Source organism: Panthera leo, chromosome C1 (genome assembly GCF_018350215.1).
Source record: "Panthera leo isolate Ple1 chromosome C1, P.leo_Ple1_pat1.1, whole genome shotgun sequence".
Taxonomy (NCBI): Eukaryota; Metazoa; Chordata; class Mammalia; order Carnivora; family Felidae; genus Panthera; species Panthera leo.
Genome location: NC_056686.1, coordinates 127,509,161 through 127,529,615, shown reverse-complemented (window position 1 = coordinate 127,529,615; position 20,455 = coordinate 127,509,161). Strand labels below are relative to the sequence as shown.

At 36.2% G+C, this 20,455-nt stretch overlaps 1 protein-coding gene across 1 annotated transcript in view; it reads right to left on the bottom strand.

Moving 5' to 3' along the window:
* Positions 1-20,160, bottom strand: part of THSD7B (thrombospondin type 1 domain containing 7B) — a 746,473-nt gene extending 726,313 nt beyond the window's left edge. The window contains exon 1 of the mRNA XM_042948618.1: positions 20,022-20,160. Within this exon, the coding sequence (XP_042804552.1) occupies positions 20,022-20,160 (139 nt within the window). The remainder of the gene's footprint in view (positions 1-20,021) is intronic.
* Between the last annotated feature and the right edge of the window lie 295 nt (positions 20,161-20,455).

The window sequence follows — 20,455 nt, the reverse complement described above, 5'->3', positions numbered from 1 at the left end:
AGTCTAACAAAGATGGAATAAGAGACGGCAAAGCCTACCTTTTAATGCATCACTGGCTTTAATACTGAATGCAGAATGCCTTTTAAAAAATCTTAAAAAAACTATCTTAGCTTCCTAGAAATCCTGGTGAGTGCATGGATTCTTTCTTGAGTATATAAATAAAACTCTCTGGGAATCTCCTTGTCAAAGTTCATCCTAAGGGAAATGTTTTTAAAATATCAAAAGGACTTAAAGAGCTAGAGTCACTTCCCCAGTAATTTTTTTAAAAATTAACCTAAGTACTGAGAAGTATTTAAATATCAATGAGATTCTTCTCAATCATCCCCTTTCCAGTCATTTTTTTTTTTTTTACCATCCTTTACTGACCTTATTCCAGAGCTTAAAAAAAAGAGACAGAGAGAAAGAGAGAGAGAGAGAGAGAGAGAAGCCTTAAGGATAGGGTACATTCTTAAAGCATCCAAAGTTATGCATCAATATAACTTAGAAATTCTTGGCATTCTTTCAGAATGGATCTTTGAGGGCCATGGTCTACTTCCTCCATGTTGAGATCAGTAAGCGCAACCACCCTGACACCCCCCTACTGGGAAACAGGAACTGTGCCTTGCTTCACTTTGTATTTTTCACAGCACAGCACCTGACATAGAGGAAAGCCCAAGAACTATTTGCTGCTTGAATAGAATCTTAACATTCAAGTATAAAAGCAGGAAAAAGAACCCACGTCTTTCAGATCAAAACATCTCTACCAAAACAATCATAATATCCAAGGAAAGAGAACACTTTCCTCATTTATTGTCATGAATTTATATTATTCTCTCCTCTCACCCCTTACGACAGAGATTTGTAGATGAGACACTTTCCAAAAGAAGAGGCATGTATTTTCTTTATTCAGAACACACATCCATTCATTCACAGACTCAGAAACAAAACTAAGTTCAAGCTCCATGTTGAAATCACAGCTGTGAATCCTTATCTTCTTTTCATCAAAATTTGAGCCCACCATCTTCCGTGGATGTTAATATTTTTCTCTCAAAAAGTAAGTTTTGAGGGGCGCCTGGGTGGCTCAGTCGGTTAGGCGGCCGACTTCGGCTCAGGTCATGATCTCGCGGTCCGTGAGTTCCAGCCCCGCGTCGGGCTCTGTGCTGACAGCTCAGAGCCTGGAGCCTGTTTCAGATTCTGTGTCTCCCTCTCTCTGACCCTCTCCCATTCATGCTCTGTCTCTCTCTGTCTCAAAAATAAATAAAAAAACGTTAGAAAAAAATTTTTTTAAAAATAAAAAAAAAAGTAAGTTTTGAATCACTTTTAAATTGTCATAAAATGTTTATTTTAAATGTTACAAATGCATGAAAATAAAAGACAGCAGGGGCGCCTGGGTGGCTCAGTTGGTTGAGCTTCTGACTTCAGCTCAGGTCATGATCTCACAGTCTGTGAGTTTGAGCCCCACGTCGGGCTCTGTGCTGACAGCTAAGAGCCTGGAGCCTGAATCCAATTCTGTGTCTCCCTCTCTCTCTGCCCTTCCTCCACTCTCACTTTGTCTCACTCTGTCTCTCAAAAATAAATAAATGTAAAAAAAAAAATTTTTTAAGACAGCGGTATATAATTGATATATTTATAATAAACAGTGTTCTTTGAAAATATGAGGTACCAAATAAATGTAAGCTGATAAAGCATTAAACAGATGCTTTTTTGTTTTTAGGTTTTTTTTTAAATAAAATTTAATAAAAGGCTTTTCTCTATGGTCACACTGCTGTATTATTGAAAATGTTTTCCACACTGAAATACAGAGGGCTTTGTTATGCTGTGTGAGTGTGTGTGCATGTGTGTGTGTGTGTGTGTGTGTGTATGTGTGTGTGTGTGGTGTGTTCTAAATTAAGCCATGGTTCAGAGGCAAACTTAGTTCTACTGATCAATAACAATACACGACTCAAAGGCATCCCTAGGGTAAAGGAACCAAAGAACCTTTTTAACTGTCACAAATAGCTCATTACAAAGACAGAGAAAGGCAGCAAGAACAGACACACTCACACACATGTGCCCTAGGTTAGAAGCAAGACCTAACATTTTATAGACCAACATGGGTTTCAAGGTCCTATTCTCAGCATCAGTGGGACACCAAGTAAGGGTACAGCTCTCAGCTGCAAAGATGTCAGATCTTCATTCATGGCGTTCCGATTGGATTCTCTTTGAACATATGCCCTTGCAAGTGAAATTAATCAATCTCTTTATCACTCTCACTGCATCTGGAGCCATAATCATTACCCAACTGCTGAGAAAGAAATGAAACCACTAATCGCACAGGGAGTAGAGCTTAGTGTTCAGACCAGGAAAGTTTTTATTAAGTTCTAATTTGAAAAGTGATTTTTCATGACGAGCCATATAAGACATATCATGTCCAGGAGGCTGCACTACCAAAGCTGTCAGCCAAGTACCCACCAGCATATTACCAACACGTTAACAACTACAGAACTTATGCTTTCTGTAAATTATTCAGTGATCGACTCTTATGATGAACTCACAATACTCAACATGTAATATTCAAGGTAGGAATATCAGAATCCATCTGCTTCTCTGAACTTAATGTAAATGTTGCTAAGTATCAAACACATTAATGTCTAGTTATTCAAAAGTCTTAAGTCTCTCCACCAGCAACTTTAGAAACCCCACTTACAACTGTAACATAAACCCACTGAAATACTGGGCACCTGGGTGGCTCAGTCAGTTAAGTGTCTGACTCTTGATTTCAGCTCAGATCATGATCTTACAGTTTGTGAGTTCAAGCCCTGCATTGGGCTCTGTGCTGACAGTGTGGAGCCTACTTGGGATTCTCTCTCCCCTACTCTCGCTGCCCCTCCCCCCACTCATGGTTGGTCTCTTTCTCTCTCTCTGTCTCTCTCTCTCTCTCTCTCAAAATAAATAAATAAACATGGGGAAAAAAATCCCAACCTAAATGCAATTAACAAGGTTGTTACTTTTTAAACTTTTAAACACGTCCCACTCTTTCAGAACAGTAAATATAGTTGGGCTTCCCTGGAAACTATAGGCAAGTTCTTGTAAAAAATTGATTTACATTAACTGAAATGGATTGTGCAATTAGCTCACCTTATAAAATTGGAATGTGTTCCCAAAAGAAGAGTTACAGTGTCAAAATACAGTTTTAAAATCACATTTAAGAATTCATAAACATCTTTGCATCATATAATTATATGATAAATAGTAGTTACTTGAAGCATATAATAATACATGATGTAAAAATACATTAAAACAAAAGTCAGACATTTAACTCCCAAGAGGCTAGAATTATAGAGCAAGAGACATAGACTGCAGTATTGATTTTTAAACAGTTTTAAGAAATGGAAAAACAATACCTTTCTCCTTTTCAAACTAGGAACTCTCAACAACACAAGCTAAATACACTAGCCCAAGTTCTGCTATGTCTTAATAGTCTATTCATTTAACTGAGGGTTTTTTTTTCTTAATATGGTTTATTGGTGTTTTAAAGGATATTTGCTCTTATTGATGTGTCTGGCAGAACAAAAGCTCTTGCCATGATACAGTGCTAGGAGTGGCCTTCTGGACCTGAGAGGTAGCAGTAATCATTAAAAGGCTCAGTTTCCTACTATTATATTCCAAGTGAGTTTTAATACTTTTGTTAGGCAAGAGGCTCCTGTCAGGCAAGAAGTACTGCAAATAAACTTTACTGCTGCATTTAGTATCCATAAAGTCCAGAAAATTCTACATAGACCCCTGGTATCATCCATTTTAAATCAGGGAATACCTTAATAACTTAATAACAAGCTCAATAGCCAGTCATGGCAAGATACAAGATGTACATAAAGAATCAACTGCATTTCCTTGTACTACCAATAAACAATCTTAAAATGAAATTAAGAAAACTCTATTCAAAATGAATAAAATACTTATGAATAAATTTAAAGGAAATAAAAAGCTTGTAACCTGAAAATTAAAAAATATTACTAGGGTAAATTAAACAAATGGAGGAACACTCCATGTTCATGGATTAGAAAATTCAATATTGTTAAAATGGCAACTCTTTCTAAATGGATCTATAGATTAGGTATAAACCCTATCAAAATTCCAGCAGGCTTTCATGCAGAAGTTGACAAACTGATCTTAAATTGGAAATAGAAATGTAAGAGACTCAGAATACCAAAAGCAATTTTTAAAAGAACAAATTTGGAGGATTTTCACTTTCCAATTTCTGAACTTGTTATAAAGTTATCAAGATAAGCTGCAGTTATCAAGACAGTGTACTGGCATAAGGATAGATGTATAGGGATTAATGGAACAGAGCTCAAAGTCCAGAAATAAACCCTTTTATTTATGGTCAATTGATGTTCACAAAAACACCAACGCAATTCAGTGAGGAAAGTATAGCCTTTCAACAAATGGTGCTGATACAATTGGACAGCCACATGCAATAAAATGAACTTAGATCTTTATACCCACCATACAGAAGAGTAACTTAGAATGCACCATGGGCATAAATATAAGAGCTAAGATTATAAAAATTTTAGAAGAAAATTTAGGAGAAAATCTTTGAGAACCTGAATAAGGCAAAGAGTTTTTAGCTATGGGGCCAAAAGTGCAATCTATAAATGAAAAAAAACTAATAAATTGGACTTCAAAATTCAAAACTTTTGCACTTCAAAGACACCATTAAAAACCAAAAGGGCAAACCTACAGACTGAAAGAAAGCATTTCAAAACACCTGTCCAATAAAGGAGTTGTACCAAAACATAAAAAGAACTTTTGAAACTAACAAGACTATAACCCAATTCTGAAATGCAAAAAGGATTTGATTAGACGTTTCACCAAATCAAATATACAAATGGCTAATAAATATATATAAAGACAATACCATTAATCATTAATGAAATTCAAATCAAAACTATAATGAGATTCTATTTCACACCCACAATAATGAATTTACTCAAAAACATAGACAATAACAAATGTTAGCTCAGATATAGAAAAAGAGGAGCCCTCATATATTGCTGGTGGGATTGTAAAAGGCATGGCCACTTTGGAAAATGACTGAAAGAAAGCATTTTCAAAACACCTGTCCAATAAAGGAGTTGTACCCAAACGTAAAAAGAACTTTTGAAACTCACTAACAAGACTATAGATTAGGTATAAACCCTATCAAAATGCAAAAAGGATTTGATTAGGCATTTCACCAAATCAAATATACAAACGGCTAATAAATATATATAAAGACAATACCATTAATCATTAATGAAATTCAAATCAAAACCATAATGAGGTTCTATTTCATACCCACAATAATCAATTTAATCAAAAATATAGACAATAACAAATGTTAGCTCAGATATGGAAAAAGAGGAGCCCTCATATATTGCTGGTGGGAATGTAAAAGGCATGGCCACTTTGGAAAATGATGTGTCATTTCTTAGAGTTAAGCATCTATTTGCCATACAACTCAACACTTCCTCTCCCAAGAAAAATGAAAATATATGTCCATACCAAGACTTACACACATACATTCATAGCAGCACTATACACAGTAGCAAAAAAGTAGAAATAACCCAAATGTCCATCAACTTGTGAATAAATAAAAAATGTTATATTAATATAATACAATATTATACTATTCACAATACAGAAGACTGAAATATTAATACATGCTTAATATGAATGAAGTTCAAAAACATTATGCTACATGGAAGAAGTCATCCACCAAAGACTACATTCTGTATCATTCCATTTATATGAAATATCCAAAAAAAACCCAAATATAGAGACCAAAAGTAGATTAGCAGTTGCCTAGGGCTGGGGGTGTGAATGGAGATTTATGGTAAACAGATTGTGGTGACGGTTGTGTAACTTGGTAAATGTAGTAAAAATAACTGAAATATATATTTTAAATGGTTAAATTTTTGGTATGTAAATTATACTTTTAAAAATAATCTTTCATGCTAATAAATAGTAGTATGGTAACAGCATAGAATGCTATATAGAAAAGCCTCCACATGGCATAAAACATGTTTATTTGGGTCATCAACCACCAAAATGATAAGCATTTAACATGAAATCTGAGGAAATAGAGAAGGTGGTCGTGTCTTAGGTTTATGGGCCTCTCTATTGAGAACAGCAACATCTCAGCAATTCCAAAAATTTCAAAAGAGGAAAGCCAAAGACCTCTGCATAATGAAAATTCAAGTAATGAAAAAACACTGGCCTAGTTGTAATCCCATACTACCTATGCTATTCAATCTCGTTTGCATCTCAGGTTGTTGTGAGGACAGTATAAGATGAATAAAAGAGAAGGATTATAGTATAATTATTTGGTCACCTTGTTGCCAGATATCAAGGTGTTCTTGCACTCTTGTTTTTGTCTCAATTTGAGGCTTAAGACAGAAGTCAATCAGATAAACCCATGTAAGTTCAAACTTTTGACCTTTTGTAGTAAAGTGTATTCATAACAGTTTTGGTCAAACAGGCCATACATACATTCTTGGCCCTTAAGAAAGCTTTAAGACTGTATTCTTCCTGGTAATTGTTTTGTATAGCATCCCATAGCTCTTGCTTTGAAAACAATAAAATAGAGTTTTATGAATGGACATGTCAGGGGACAATATTTATTGGAGGCCCAATATTTGAAACAACTAAGGTGCACGAATGCCACTAAAATCAAACAATAAAATGACAATTAGAAAATAAACTTTAAGTGGAGAAAAAGAATATCCAATTACCTCTTGAGTGAAGTGATATTCATTATACCTTCATATCTATATGTTCAAATTAAATTGTGTTCTACATTTCAGAAGAGGGGAGGAAAAGGGCATAAATTCTCAGAGTAGCATCCATTTAATAGCAATGGAAGAGTAGCATTGAATATTTAACATGACTTTGATCATGTACTTTTACTTTGTTGTTGTTTTTTCAATTGATTCCTTTTTTATTATTTAATTTGGTTTTTAAGACATTTTATAATTCAGGTGGCAAGAATGAACACTTTTTGTAAAGTGAACTTAATTTTCACAATTAGTGGTGATTACACTGGTTAAGAAGGCAAATGAGGCCAACTGGAGCTGTCCCTTCTTGGAAGAATGGACCAATCCTGGGGGCTTTGGCCCTGAAGAGACCCCTTTGGCTGCTATCAACAGCCCATACCTTATCAACAAGTAATTTATTGGTCGGGTTCACATGCTGTCCTAAGGTCTCTGGTTCTGCAACTTTGAGTATAGAAAATGTACTCTGAGGATGTATTATAGAATATGAACTATATTCTACAAATATTTTCTCATTTATTCCCCATTTACTGGTGAGAAAGCAAAGGCATAAAGTTGAGGTCACCCACACCTTGGCTTAGCACCCAATCTGACTATGGTGTCCATGTTCTGGACCATGCCATCAGCCTGCCTAGTATGTACTGTGGGCATCTTTCTTATTTACAGGTTTGCTACAAATATGGCTAAGTAATTAAACTTCAAAATGGTTTTATAAAAAAAAGATTTAAAATGCAGGCACTCCTTTTCAACACAGTGCATATACTTAGCAACAAAAATCTTTGAACAGCTGCATTCAATTAAAAAATTATTAACCCTGTGGAAAAATACACACACACACACAAAAATATATCCATATGCTATTCTTATCATTTCTTATGTTACTTTTGCAGTAAAGTGTATTCATGAATGAAATCCACCATTGGGTGATAAAACTACTTATTTCCACATTAGCTTATTATTTTCCTCTTTGGGGGAGAAAATGATCAATGTAAGGGGATAATAATATCACAGACTCCCTACATGAACTACTGTTTGGTTACTATAGTAACTCCAAAGAAGAAAAGAAATAAAAGAATGAGATGGTTAATTCATATTCATACTTTGCTATGAAAATAAGCCTCAAAAGTACATAGCATTAATGAGAGTAGTGAACATGAATGGTGTTAAATGTATTCCTTTTTTAAAAATTTTTTATTTCAGGGTAGTTTATATACATATTACATTAGTTTCAGGTATACAACAACATAGTGATTTGACAAGTTTCTACATTATGCTATGCTCATTGCAAGTGCAGCTGCCACGACCCAGCAAGTTCACTACTAGGAATTTATCCAAAGGATACAAAAATGCTGATTTGAAGGGGCACATACACCCCAATGTTTTTAGCAGCACTATCAACAATAGCCAAATTATGGGAAGAGCCCAGATGTCCATCAACTGATGAATGGATTAAGAAAGTGTGGTTTATATATACAATGGAATACTACTTGGCAATAAAAATAAATGTATACCTTTTGAGTTATTTCTCTGGGTCTCTGAGTCTGCACCACAGATGTCATATGTGGCTATAAAGTTCAGAGAACTTCACTGATATACCAAATACTTGTATGAATTGAGTAAATCTATAATCAACTTACAAAAAGACAGGCATTTTTTTCTTATTTATTTCCAATCAAGATTTACTGTGCTTCTTTCAACAATAGCCAAATTATGGAAAGAGCCTAAATGTCCATCAACTGAAGAGTGGATAAAAAAAAAATTGTGGTTTATATACACAATGGAGTACTACATGGCAATGAGAAAGAATGAAATATGGCCCTTTGTAGCAACATGAATGGAACTGGAGAGTGTGATGCTAAGTGAAATAAGCCATACAGAAAAAGACAGATACCATATGGTTTCACTCTTATGTGGATCCTGAGAAACTTAACAGAAACCCATGGGGGAAGGGAAGGAGAAAAAAAAGAGGTTAGAGTGGAAGACAGCCAAAGCATAAGAGACTCTTAAAAACTGAGAACAAACTGAGGGTTGTTGGGGGGTGGGAGGGAGGGGAGGCTGGGTGATGGGTATTGAGGAGGGCACCTTTTGGGATGAGCACTGGGTGTTGTATGGAAACCAATTTGACAATAAACTTCATATATTGAAAAATAAATGAATAAATAAACATTATTTATTTTATTAAAAAAAAAAGATTTACTGTGCTTTATGGTACCTCAGGAGATAAGCATGAAGCTCTTTATAAAATAAACTTCTAGGGGCACCTGGGTGGCTCAGTCAGTTAAGCATGCAACTTCAGCTCAGGTCATGATCTCATGGTTCGTGAGTTCAAATCCCATGTTGGGCTCTGTGCTGACAGCTTGGAACCTGGAGCTTGCTTCAGATTCTTTGTCTCCCTCTCTCTCTGCCCCTCCCCAACTTGTGCTCTCCCTCCCTCCCCCCCCCCTCAAAATAGTAAAAATATTTTAGAAAATAAGCTTTTAAAGTGGCTTCATGAATTCACAATACTGTCTTTTAGCCTTTAACTCATGTTTCAATCCCACTTTGACAGGCCTCAGTTATTTTCATTTTTATTTTTGTATTTATTTGCATAGCTAAGAATAATTCAAATGTATGTTCAATATCAAAATTCTTCCATGGAAGAAAAAGTTGAAGGGAGATATTTCCAGGTGGCCATAAAGGAGCTTTCCATTGATAATCTGACCTCCAGAGAGAAACTGTGCCCAAATTCATCACCAGTCCAATAGCTCAGTCCAACTCAAATCATACAAAGCCAATGAACATTTAAATTAATTTTTTTAAAAATTTAACCTAGGCACAGTTTGGGTGGCCGGTTAACTTTATAAAGAGCCAGATTTGGTAACACATGCTCAAAGAGAATAACTGAGTCAATCACCACAGAAAAATTAACATTTCAACATCCTTTCCATTCTGAAATAATTAGCCTATAGTAAAATTGGCAGAAAAGTAAGTGAGAAGACTTCCCATTAACCCAGGGAACATGACACACATATATATTTTCACTCTTCTGATACCCCACTGAAATGACAGTAAAGGCATTAAAAGGTATAACTCGATAAGGGTCAAAAACATGGAGTAAGAGGTGGAGAACAACTAGCAATAAATTTGGAGCTTGGAGAGCAGATAGAGGAGCAGTAGGCACCTTGACTGTAATGGAAGCTGAAGATTAGGCGCTTACATAAGAGTTATGGGCATAACATCAAAAAAAGCCAATTTATACTTGCAGAACACTGGGAAGACTTGGGACCTAGGGGCACCAGAAAGGAGTAAGGCTTGTGGCTTCAAATGGGGAATAATTAAAAGTTGATAAATAGAATTAATTAGCCTCCCCCCATATGCCTCTCTCTATTCCTTCCTCAATCTCTGGAGGAAAACAGAGGCATACAACATGGAAGACAATGATGAGGTATGCTACTCAAAACAGAGGAACTTAAGCAAAATGTTGAGGACTCAGTGTTGAGCCACTTCTGCCAAGACTTCTGCCCTGGTCATTTTAGTAGTCTAGTATAGGCAGTCCAGAAGGGGTTCAGTTCAGGAGATGAAGGTATGATGGTTATTTTTATGTGTCAACTTGGTTGGACCACAGGATGCCCAGATATTTAAACACCATTTACTGGTGTATCTGTGTAGGTGCTTCCTGAGGAGGTTAGCATTTGAACCAGTAAACTGAGTAAAGCAGACTTTCCTCCCCAATTTTGGCAGGGACTGTCCAATCCACTGAGTGCCTAAACAGAATAAAAAGACAGAGGAAGGAAAAAGTCACTCTGCCAGACATCTTGAGCTGAGACATTACTCTTCTCCTGCCTTTGAACTGGTTCTTATACCACTTGCCCCCCTGCTCTCAGGCTTTGGGCTTGAACTGAAACTATAGCACTGGTTTTCCGGGGACTCAGGTGGCAGGTCATGAGACTTCTTAGTCTCCATAATCACCTGAGCCAATTCCTTGTAACAGAGAGACAGACAGATAATACACAATCTCTCTTCCTCTCTCTCTCTCTCTTCTCTCTCTCTTCATGCACGCAAATGCACACACACACCATACACACACACACACACACAGACACACACACACACACACACACTCTGTTTCTCTGGAGAACCCTGAATAATCCAGACATTAAATAGTCCCTGTGATGAAGACTGCTAATCTTGACAAAATCTATTTTCTCTGCTTACATGGCTGCCAAACCACAGGCTACATTTTCCATCTTCCCTTGTGGCTACACATGACCATGAAACTACATTCTCACCAAGAGAATATGAACAGAAGTGGTGATGTATCTTGGCAAATTTAAAACATATCTGCAAATGATTGGACAATCTTCTCATCAAAAGATGGAACCTAAGCTCCCTCCTTAGAGACTCTCTTGCAACCAACAGAGTACAGCAGAAGTGACTGCATGACTCCTGGGCTAGCTTAGAAAAAGCTACACAACTCCTATTTCTCTTTCGAAGTTTGCTCTAGGGGTCCTTAGCTTCATGTAAGAAGTCTGGCTACTCAGAAGCCTCAGTATGGAGAGACCAAGCACCCAGACCACATAGAGAAAGAGAAAGAAATACTTACAGGCCCAGCTGTAACAACCCCAGCTGTTTGAGACTTCCCAGCCTGGGTGTCAGCTATGTGAGTGAGAAGGCCTTCCACATGACTCAGCCCCTACCACCATCTGACTGCAATAGCATAAGAGACCACAAGTGAGAACACCTTGCTGGACCATCAGCCCCGGGAGCTGACTTGATGACTGTTAATGTTTGAAACCACTATTTTCGATTCAAAAGAGAGGAATTTAAATGAAATGTTGGAGTAGGCTGCTGCATAGAACAAAAGAAATGAAACACATATGGGACTTCTATGCCACTTGTTGAAATCCCTTGTTTGAGACTTAAGCTTTGTGCCCTTTTGATCAACTAGAACATAGAAATGCCTGTGATCTGTCCTGGATGGGCAGAAAGGGATAATATCCTTCCACAAGACTGAAAAAAAAACCCACATGGCTGAAGGACCACATGTTGCAGATCAATCTGGACCACTAACTTTATGAGACCTTCATGTAACAGACATAGGAAGTTCTGTCATTCTTAACTCACTGTATCTGGGAGTATCTTTGTTATGGCAGCTTAGCCTTCTTCTTAAATAATACCCATATTAAGTCCCAGAGTAAAACCCTTTAGGATTGAGGGATATAGCCTTCTGAGGAACCCATTCTTCAATAAAAAAGTCAACTCATCACTCACAAAAGCCTGACAAGGAAGCCCAAGCTGAATCAAGTACACAGAATGTCCCATCAGTTTTTAGTGCTTTACTCTTGGGAAACACTAAGGAGATAGACAATAATCAATAGACATTAAAAGAAAGCTCCCCCACATCAGAGGCCATGATCAAACAAACACATGCATAAAAGAGAAACTTAGAGGAAGCCTAAATAGAACAGAAAATGAAAGGGAAAAAATTAAATTATTATTAACATCTTCTAAATTAAAAGACACTATGTTTATGAAACAAGATGCGCTAGAAATATAATCAGAGAAGTAAGAGGTATTAAAATTTTTTAAATGTGATACTGAAATAAAAAAGTATTCAAAGGAAAGGCTGAAAGATTAAGTAGAATAAATATTTCAAGTGATGGATATTGAGGAGGGCACTTGTTGGGATGAGCACTGGGTGTTGTATCAAAATCAATTTGACAATAAATTATATTAAAAAAAGAAAAAAAAGAAAAATTAAAAATAGAATTATAATATGACCCAGTAATTCCACTACTGAGTATTTACCCAAAGGAAACAAATACACCAATTCAAAAAGAAAAGAAAAGAAATTAAAATAAAAACACAAACAAAAAGAAAGCAAAAGAAAAAGTGGGGGAAATATCTGAATATTGAAGATCAGCTAGAGAGCTGAAATATCTAAGGAGTTTAGGGGGGAGGAAAACACATACAAAATAAACATGAGCATGTTAATTAGAATATCTTCCTAATATTCAGCACAATAAGAAGAAAATACCCAAAAGCACAAGATCCATGAAATTTCAGAACTTCCTGCATAAAAAGAAGATTCCAGGAAGAGGAAAACAAACAGGTAATGTACAAAGAGATGAGAACAGAATGACATCAAACTTCTTAGTAACAACACTGGAAGCCAGAATACAGTGAGGCAAAGCCTTCTGAAGGAAAAGTGCTTTTTAACCTTGAACTCCACACCCAAGTTATCAGCCACGTACATGCCAACTACAGAAGCCCTTTCAGACATAAAAAGTTACTTCAGATGTACACTATTTCAGGAGTTTTACAAGGTAAGTTTGGCAGTTCTAGAAAATAAAGCAGTAAAGGCAAAGAAGAGAAACACAACAGGGACCACGGGGTTCCAGATGAGAAAATGAAGGAACATTCCAAAGAAAACAACTGTGGAAAGATGTGGGAAAATACCCCAAAGAAAAAATATGTTCACGGATTTAAATATTTTGATCTCCCCATTTTAGAGTGGGGTCATAAGGAAGGAAAGTGGTAATTAGATGACAGATAACATCCTCAACTAACATAACAGAAAGTCAGTAGGAAATACCTAGTATGTATAAACCAAGAATTGTCAATAATGAGCATATTACTTAGAAATATGGAGATGAACATCAGAGTAAACAGAAAAAAGAGTTGTAAGTGGCTACCTCAGTGAAAATGAATTGGGAGGTGGCATGCAACTGTAATACATCATCATAAGAATTAGAGCAACAGCTAAATTTCTAACTATACACCTGCACCCTTTCATAAAAAAGTATCTTCAAAATCTTTACCAGAGATGATCAGAAAGGGTCCTGGAGCCAGGCAACAAGGAAATATAGATCATTTATTTTCATAGTTAACTGATTCATAAGTTTGACTCTGGTTTTTATTAGTTTTACATTCTCTCCTCAATATTTATTTCAAGTTTGATAATAACAGCCTCATCACTTTTCAACCTTCTCAAATACACATATAACACACACAAACCCCAACGACAGTTCCACTCATTCTGCAAGTACTTAATGTGCTGGGAATATTTCATGCAACAGTTATTTATGTTCTATGTACCTGGAATATATCCATGAATAAAATTGGCAAATTCCCTGTCCTCAGGGAGCATACATTATAGTGTTATTTAGGGGGGGGGGGAAAGCAGAATAATTTATTTTATATTATTTAAATAACAGAGACTTTTTCTGACTCACTGGAAACATTGCAAAATTAGTACCTGTGGTCTCCAAAGAAAAGTAATTAGAATTTTTAGCAGTGAGTCCCATTCCATATATGTCTATGCCTTTTGATAGCACAGAAATCACACCACTGAGAGTATATTATGCACATATCTGTAAGACAAATTGATATCCATAGAAGTAATTAAAACGATTTCAATTTAATCAAACTCCCAAAAGAAATATTTCATGGACATAGTCAAAAAATTAGCTTTCTCCTAAGAACATTTTATTTTCCCTAGGATTCCTAAACTTTAAAAAAACATACATATGTAACTTTTTTCTTAAAATGCTTTCAACACTGAAAACATTATTTCTTAAGGTATAATTATATATTACCCTGTGTAAGATCTTTTCTCCTTATACAATATCATTTTCATAGTCCTTTTTTGTTTTCCCAGAAAGACTAATTCCAATTTATCTACTTAGTTCTTAGAATGTGATCCATTATCCTCACCCTTTTCGTTTACTGGGAAGGAGCTACTAAAACTAAGGGTCTGTCGTATAGAAAGTTTTAGACCTAAAAAGTTAGTAAAATTACTTTTGACGATTTATCACTAAAATATATTTAGCTGTCAAACCAACTTCCCCTTTTGTGTGTATTTAAGGAACAAAAGTATGCAAAAGTTGGATACTGTAAACATTAAATGATTATATAATAATGATAAAAATAAGAGCTAACATTTATTGAGTAGGTACATGATACACAGGTATTTCAATATATAGTTTTACCTAATGTTCAGAATAGCCCCATGAAGTATTTTATTATCCTCATTTTTGAATGGATAAGTAGAGTTGAGAGAAGTTAAAGAACTTTCTCCTCTTTATATACTTAGGATTTGAATGTGGGTCTGCCTGTGTCGAAAGCTCTAGCTCTTTCTACTAGACTCAAAAGATCTCTTAGGATGACTTAAGGCTAGTAAAAGAGCTTCTCACAAAGAGACAAAGGTGGCTTTTTTTTTTTTCTCCTTTCATGCATTATGATTCATAGCAAAACTTGTTTTTCCAGTCTTTTTATATAAACTCACTTGTAAAACATCATTTGGAGCGATCTGGAACTAGATTGTGGTGATATCTTCACCAACTGTGAATATACTAAATGCCATTGAATCGTAAACTTAAAAATGGTTACAACGGTAACAGTTCATATTATGTGTATGTTACCACTACAATTTTTAATGTGATTTGGCCCAAAGGAAGCACAGGTGTATCCTCCACATAAATGGGATCACAAATTTCAAAGCCACCTCTTCATTTCTAAGGCTATACATTTAAATTCTACCTCTTTGCTAGTGACTTCCAAATTTATGTCTTTGGCACAGACCTTTCTCCTGAATTCAGACCCATACATCCCACTTCCTGGTCAGCATCTTCCATGAATTTCTAACAGGTTAAAAAATGTAACATGTCCAATGCCAAGTCGTTAATGGTCCCTCCATGCAAGCCTGTCTCGTCTAGCTGTTAAGGGCAAAGTCTCAGTGCCACCATTGAATCTCTTCCTTCCCCGCCCCCTCACATAAGTAAGTCATGATGCTTTACCTTAAATCAATGTTTCTCAACCTGGGCACTATTGACTCTTGGGGGCCTGGTAATTGTGGTAGAGGCCATCCTGTGTCTTCTACCCACAGATATCAGTAGCTCACCCCAGTTGTGACAAACAGAAAAAAACCCTGCTGGGCAAAATCACCTAAGTTAAAAAGGATGGCCTTAAATATGACCAAAATTCAATCTGTTCTTACCACCTTCACTGCCATGACTCTAGATCAAGCTAGTAGCATTATTCTTCACTACTTTTGAAGAAGCCTCCTAACTGACCTCCCTGCTTCCACCATTCTCAACTGACCACTCACAATGACATATTAAAATCTTATTAAAATGAAGTCAGATCATGTCACCACTCTCTCAAAACTCCCCAGTGTCTTTCTTTCTCACCCATAGTAAAACAAATTGTATATGACTATGAGGACACACCTTATTTGGGTCCCGTTCTATCTCTAACCCCATGCTCGCTCTGTTCCAGCATGCTGGCCTCTTTTCAGGTCTCCAAACATGCCACATATGGTCCTGCCTCAGGGCCTTTTGCCTTTGCTGTTTCCTTCATCTGGAAAATTCTTCACCCAATATCCCCATGGCTAACTGCCTTCTTCCTTTAGGTCTTTATTCAAATTTGCCTCCTGAGGCACCTGGATGGCTCACTTGGTTAAGTGTCCGACGTTGACTCAGGTCATAATCTCGTGGTTCACAAGTTCGAGCCCCACGTTAGGCTCTGTGCTGACAGCTCAGGGCCTGGAGCATGCTCCAGATTCTGTTTCTCCCTCTCTCTCTCTCTCTGACCCTCCCCTGCTCATGCTATGCCTCTTTCTGTCTCTCAATAATAAATAAATGTTAAACTTTTTTTAAAAAAATTCGCCTCCTTGGTGAGGCATCCCACAGCCTACATGTTAACAATATCTGCCTCTCACCTATCATTGTATATCTCTCTTCCTTGCCTTCTCTTTCCTTCTAAACACTTACCACCATCTAATGTACTTTTTATTTAACTTCTTGATCATGTTCATTACCCCATTTCTTTGCCTGTTTTATTCTCAATTTATCTCATGTGCTTGTAACAGTACCTGTCACACAATAAGGACTTGACAAGTGTTAGTGGAATCAATGAACCTCTTAGAACCAATACTGAGAAATTCTTTGAAACCACTCACTATTATGGCTTCAGAAACCATGATCTGTCCATCCTTACAAACCATGCAGACATGAATAGTTATATATTTACTTAAAACAACAAGTAACATCACTCCCTATCTGGTACTCTCGCAGACACAATCCTTCCTTGGCATGAATGGCAGATTGCTTGACACTAAATATAGATCAGAGGATCTCATCACAGTGATGACAGACATTCAACAGCCCTGCCAGATCAATGACCCCCACAGCCTACAGCTCACCAGACTTTCTCAGTACAGAAATCCTTAGCAACATAACATACCACTCATTATTCATCAATCCATTGTTTATCCAAAGCCAGGAATCACTTAGAAATGCCTCCAATTCAGATAAGGTTGACTATCAGCTAATTCATGGACTCAAGGGAAAACAACAGACACCAACAAAAATCTTAAATTGTGGATCCTACAATCAAAACCCAGAGAACAGTTTCTAGGTTTCTAAGTATATTTGTCTGGGTCTCCTGGGGAAAGCTGTTCAAATTTCAGAATACACTGGACCTGGTTGTCAGATTTGATAACATACTCCCAAAACACAACTGATGTCACCTGCAATACATGTCTTTTAAAACCAAATTGAAATATAATACACTCACATATAAGTAGATTAACAGATTCTAAGATGTTGAAGTTGCCTTTGAAGGTAATGACCCAGAATTGCTCTAGTGTACAATGACTCCTCAAGATGATGTATTGTTTACCTTTAAAATAATGTTGCATTCGTATAACTATAATTTATAGTAGCAAAACACTAAAAACTGCTGAAATGCCAGGCAAGCATTAATAAACATACTATTAAATAAAAACACAAAAGAATACTATGCAACCATTAAAAGATGAAACTGACCCATGTGCACTATTATGTAATGTTCATCAAGACATCATGTGATAAAATCAAGCTGCAAAAAAAGGGTACATGGTATGATTCTGATTGTAGGAAGCAAAATGTGTGTGCGTATGTACATATATGTATGTATGAGTTAAATATTTTCAGAACCACATTGTCCACCTTTCTCTACTCTGCTCCCTGCCCAGGAGGCCGGTCTGTATGATAAATCAGTGGAGTCCCTTGCCTCATGACTTCTGGTTGGATTCAGGCAATGAGAGCCCTGGCAGGAGATGTGAGGGCAAGGGCCCTTCATTCCCCTGGCCCCTTTCCTACTCCTCTCTGCAGGCTGGTTATATCCCTCTGAAGGTCACAGCATCTTTCGGGTATCCTCTCCATGAAGTTTTCTCTCCAGATTCCAGAAACCACTTCCTTTCTTTGCCTCTGCAGATCTAGAAGTCATAAAGACTGACACTAGCTCACAGGCACTCCACAATTCCTTGTCGCTGTTCTTAAACAGTGTTCACACTTTCCCACTTTTGCAAACAGTCCTTTTATTAAACTCCTCCCAATGACCTTCTGTGCATGTACTTTTCCTTTTTTGGCAGACCCCTAATAAATAATATTAGTGATACTTTATGTGTATATGTGTGTATCTTATGTGGTTTATATACACAAATATGCATGGAGAGGTACCTACATGCACAAAGAAAATCTTCGAAGGATACATAAGAGATTGGAGAACGGGATACACGGTCTGGACTTTTGCTTTTCATTTTGTAGCTTGTAATTTTTTTCCACTTTTAAAATATCCAGTCATATACAAGTAATAAATTTGTAATTTCTAAGCAAATCCAAATGGGAAGTATATATTTATTACCTCTTTGATGGCACATTAAGGAGGGAAAGAAGTAATTAATACCAGGGAAAATGAGACTGATGACAGAGATGTTCATTTGAACAGCGCAATGTATCTTAGTGGAAGGATTCTATCTCTGAAACTGAAGTTTGACAGTTATCAAAGAATTCATCCACTGCAGCGAGGGTCTGTACCACCTTATTCCAATGACCTGCTTTTAGAAAAGCAGTCTTATTTTTAAAATTTGTTTCCAAATAAGCCCCTTTTCTTCACACATCTCATTTGTGGTTCAGATTTGCTACTTTCTATCTTAATTGCACTTTTTTGAGAACTTCAGACAGAGTAGAGTCACATGAGTGTGCTCATTTAGATTTGATAAATATGTTTAGCGTTTTGTGATTAGAACAAAATAGCCCCTTTCACAGAATTGCAAGACTGACTTTTAGACCTAGTTCCAAAGCTTACTAAAACCACTCTGAGATAAAAAATACAAATCACTAATGTGGCACTAGAGCCCACAATTAAATTAATTTATAGGGGCTTTAGTGCAATTAAATTTCCTCCAGACTATCTCTAGTGGCACTAGGTTTTTTTACTTAATATACTTTAAAGCATAATTTACCTTAATTTTTGCAAAATCATTTAAATACTACAAATATCACTTTTGTACATATTTCCATGGTGACACAATACATTTGCAGTCTATTTAATTTACGACTGATGAGACTAAAATGAAAATTCTTCAAGGGCCATACATCTTCTATAACATCACATTTTCCTATTCCAAGATATTAAGCATAAAAGTTATCTGTATTTGCAAGAATGGACTCTGGAAACAGTAATAAATATTTTAAATGATCTGATTTTGAAACTTCAAGAAAATTAAAATCTAGAGCAAAGAGACACATCAGTGATACAAAGAGCCAAGACGTTTAGGGTTCATCATTTAAGATAATAAAACATAAGCATTTAAAATTAAATTTAACAGATCTTTTCTACACTCAAATTAAAGAAATTATTAGAAAAGAACATGACTTATACACAAGCCTCCAAATCTCAATTCAACTTATTCATATACTTGTGTACAAGGTATCTGGGGATCTCAAAATACATTAAGGAGACTTTGGAGTCACAGCTAATGAGCAAAGTTGTTAGGACAATTCTTCATGCTCCCAAATTTAGATATACAGGATCTATGCTACAAAATATTTAATAATAAACAGCTAACTAGTCTGTTAGCTAAAGGAAGAAACATACAGAACTGGTCCAAAGCATTTGTAGCTAAGGCTATCAGCTAAATTCAGTAGTCAATTTTGCTACACATGTGCAGCACAGTGATATATGTGACAAAGGAGAAGCAGATGTAACTATGGAAATCATAACTTTAATTGACAACAACATGAAAATTCAGAAGGATAACAAGGATCATGGGTAGAGGTGACAATTATGCAGAAATAAAAATTAAATGTAAGCTTTATTGTAAAAAAGAAGAGTCTTTTTTTCCTCTCTGAATATTCTCTACTACTCCACAAATAAGAACAAGAATGGAAGAATAGTCTTCTCATTAATGAAAATGGGACAAAGGAACAGCCAGAACATTCCTACCTGGCTTCCAGATGAACTGATTATCCTTTTTGCCTTCCAAATGAGCTGCATGGGACAGCAAGAGAGAAAGTAATAGAAACAGCTTCCTCATGCTCCTCCATAACCAGCAAGTGACAGCCAGATTACCCTTTGAAAACATTCTTCAGATTTTCAGCCTCTTGACTTTCCTATTCCTAAAAACAAAATTTTTTAAAGGAAAAAAAAGAAAGAAAACCAGATAAGTTTCTTCTTTACAGAAATTATAAAGACTCACATTGACTGCTAGAACCTTTATCATGATGATACTACAAATTCCCCATTACCATAAAGAGAGTGCATATAATATCAACATTTTAAGATCAAAGGTTAATTAGCCATGCTTTCAATCCTTACCCATTGAAGAGACTATCAATTCTAGCGACTCCATGGTCCCCTTATCAGTCGACTTTTGTGAG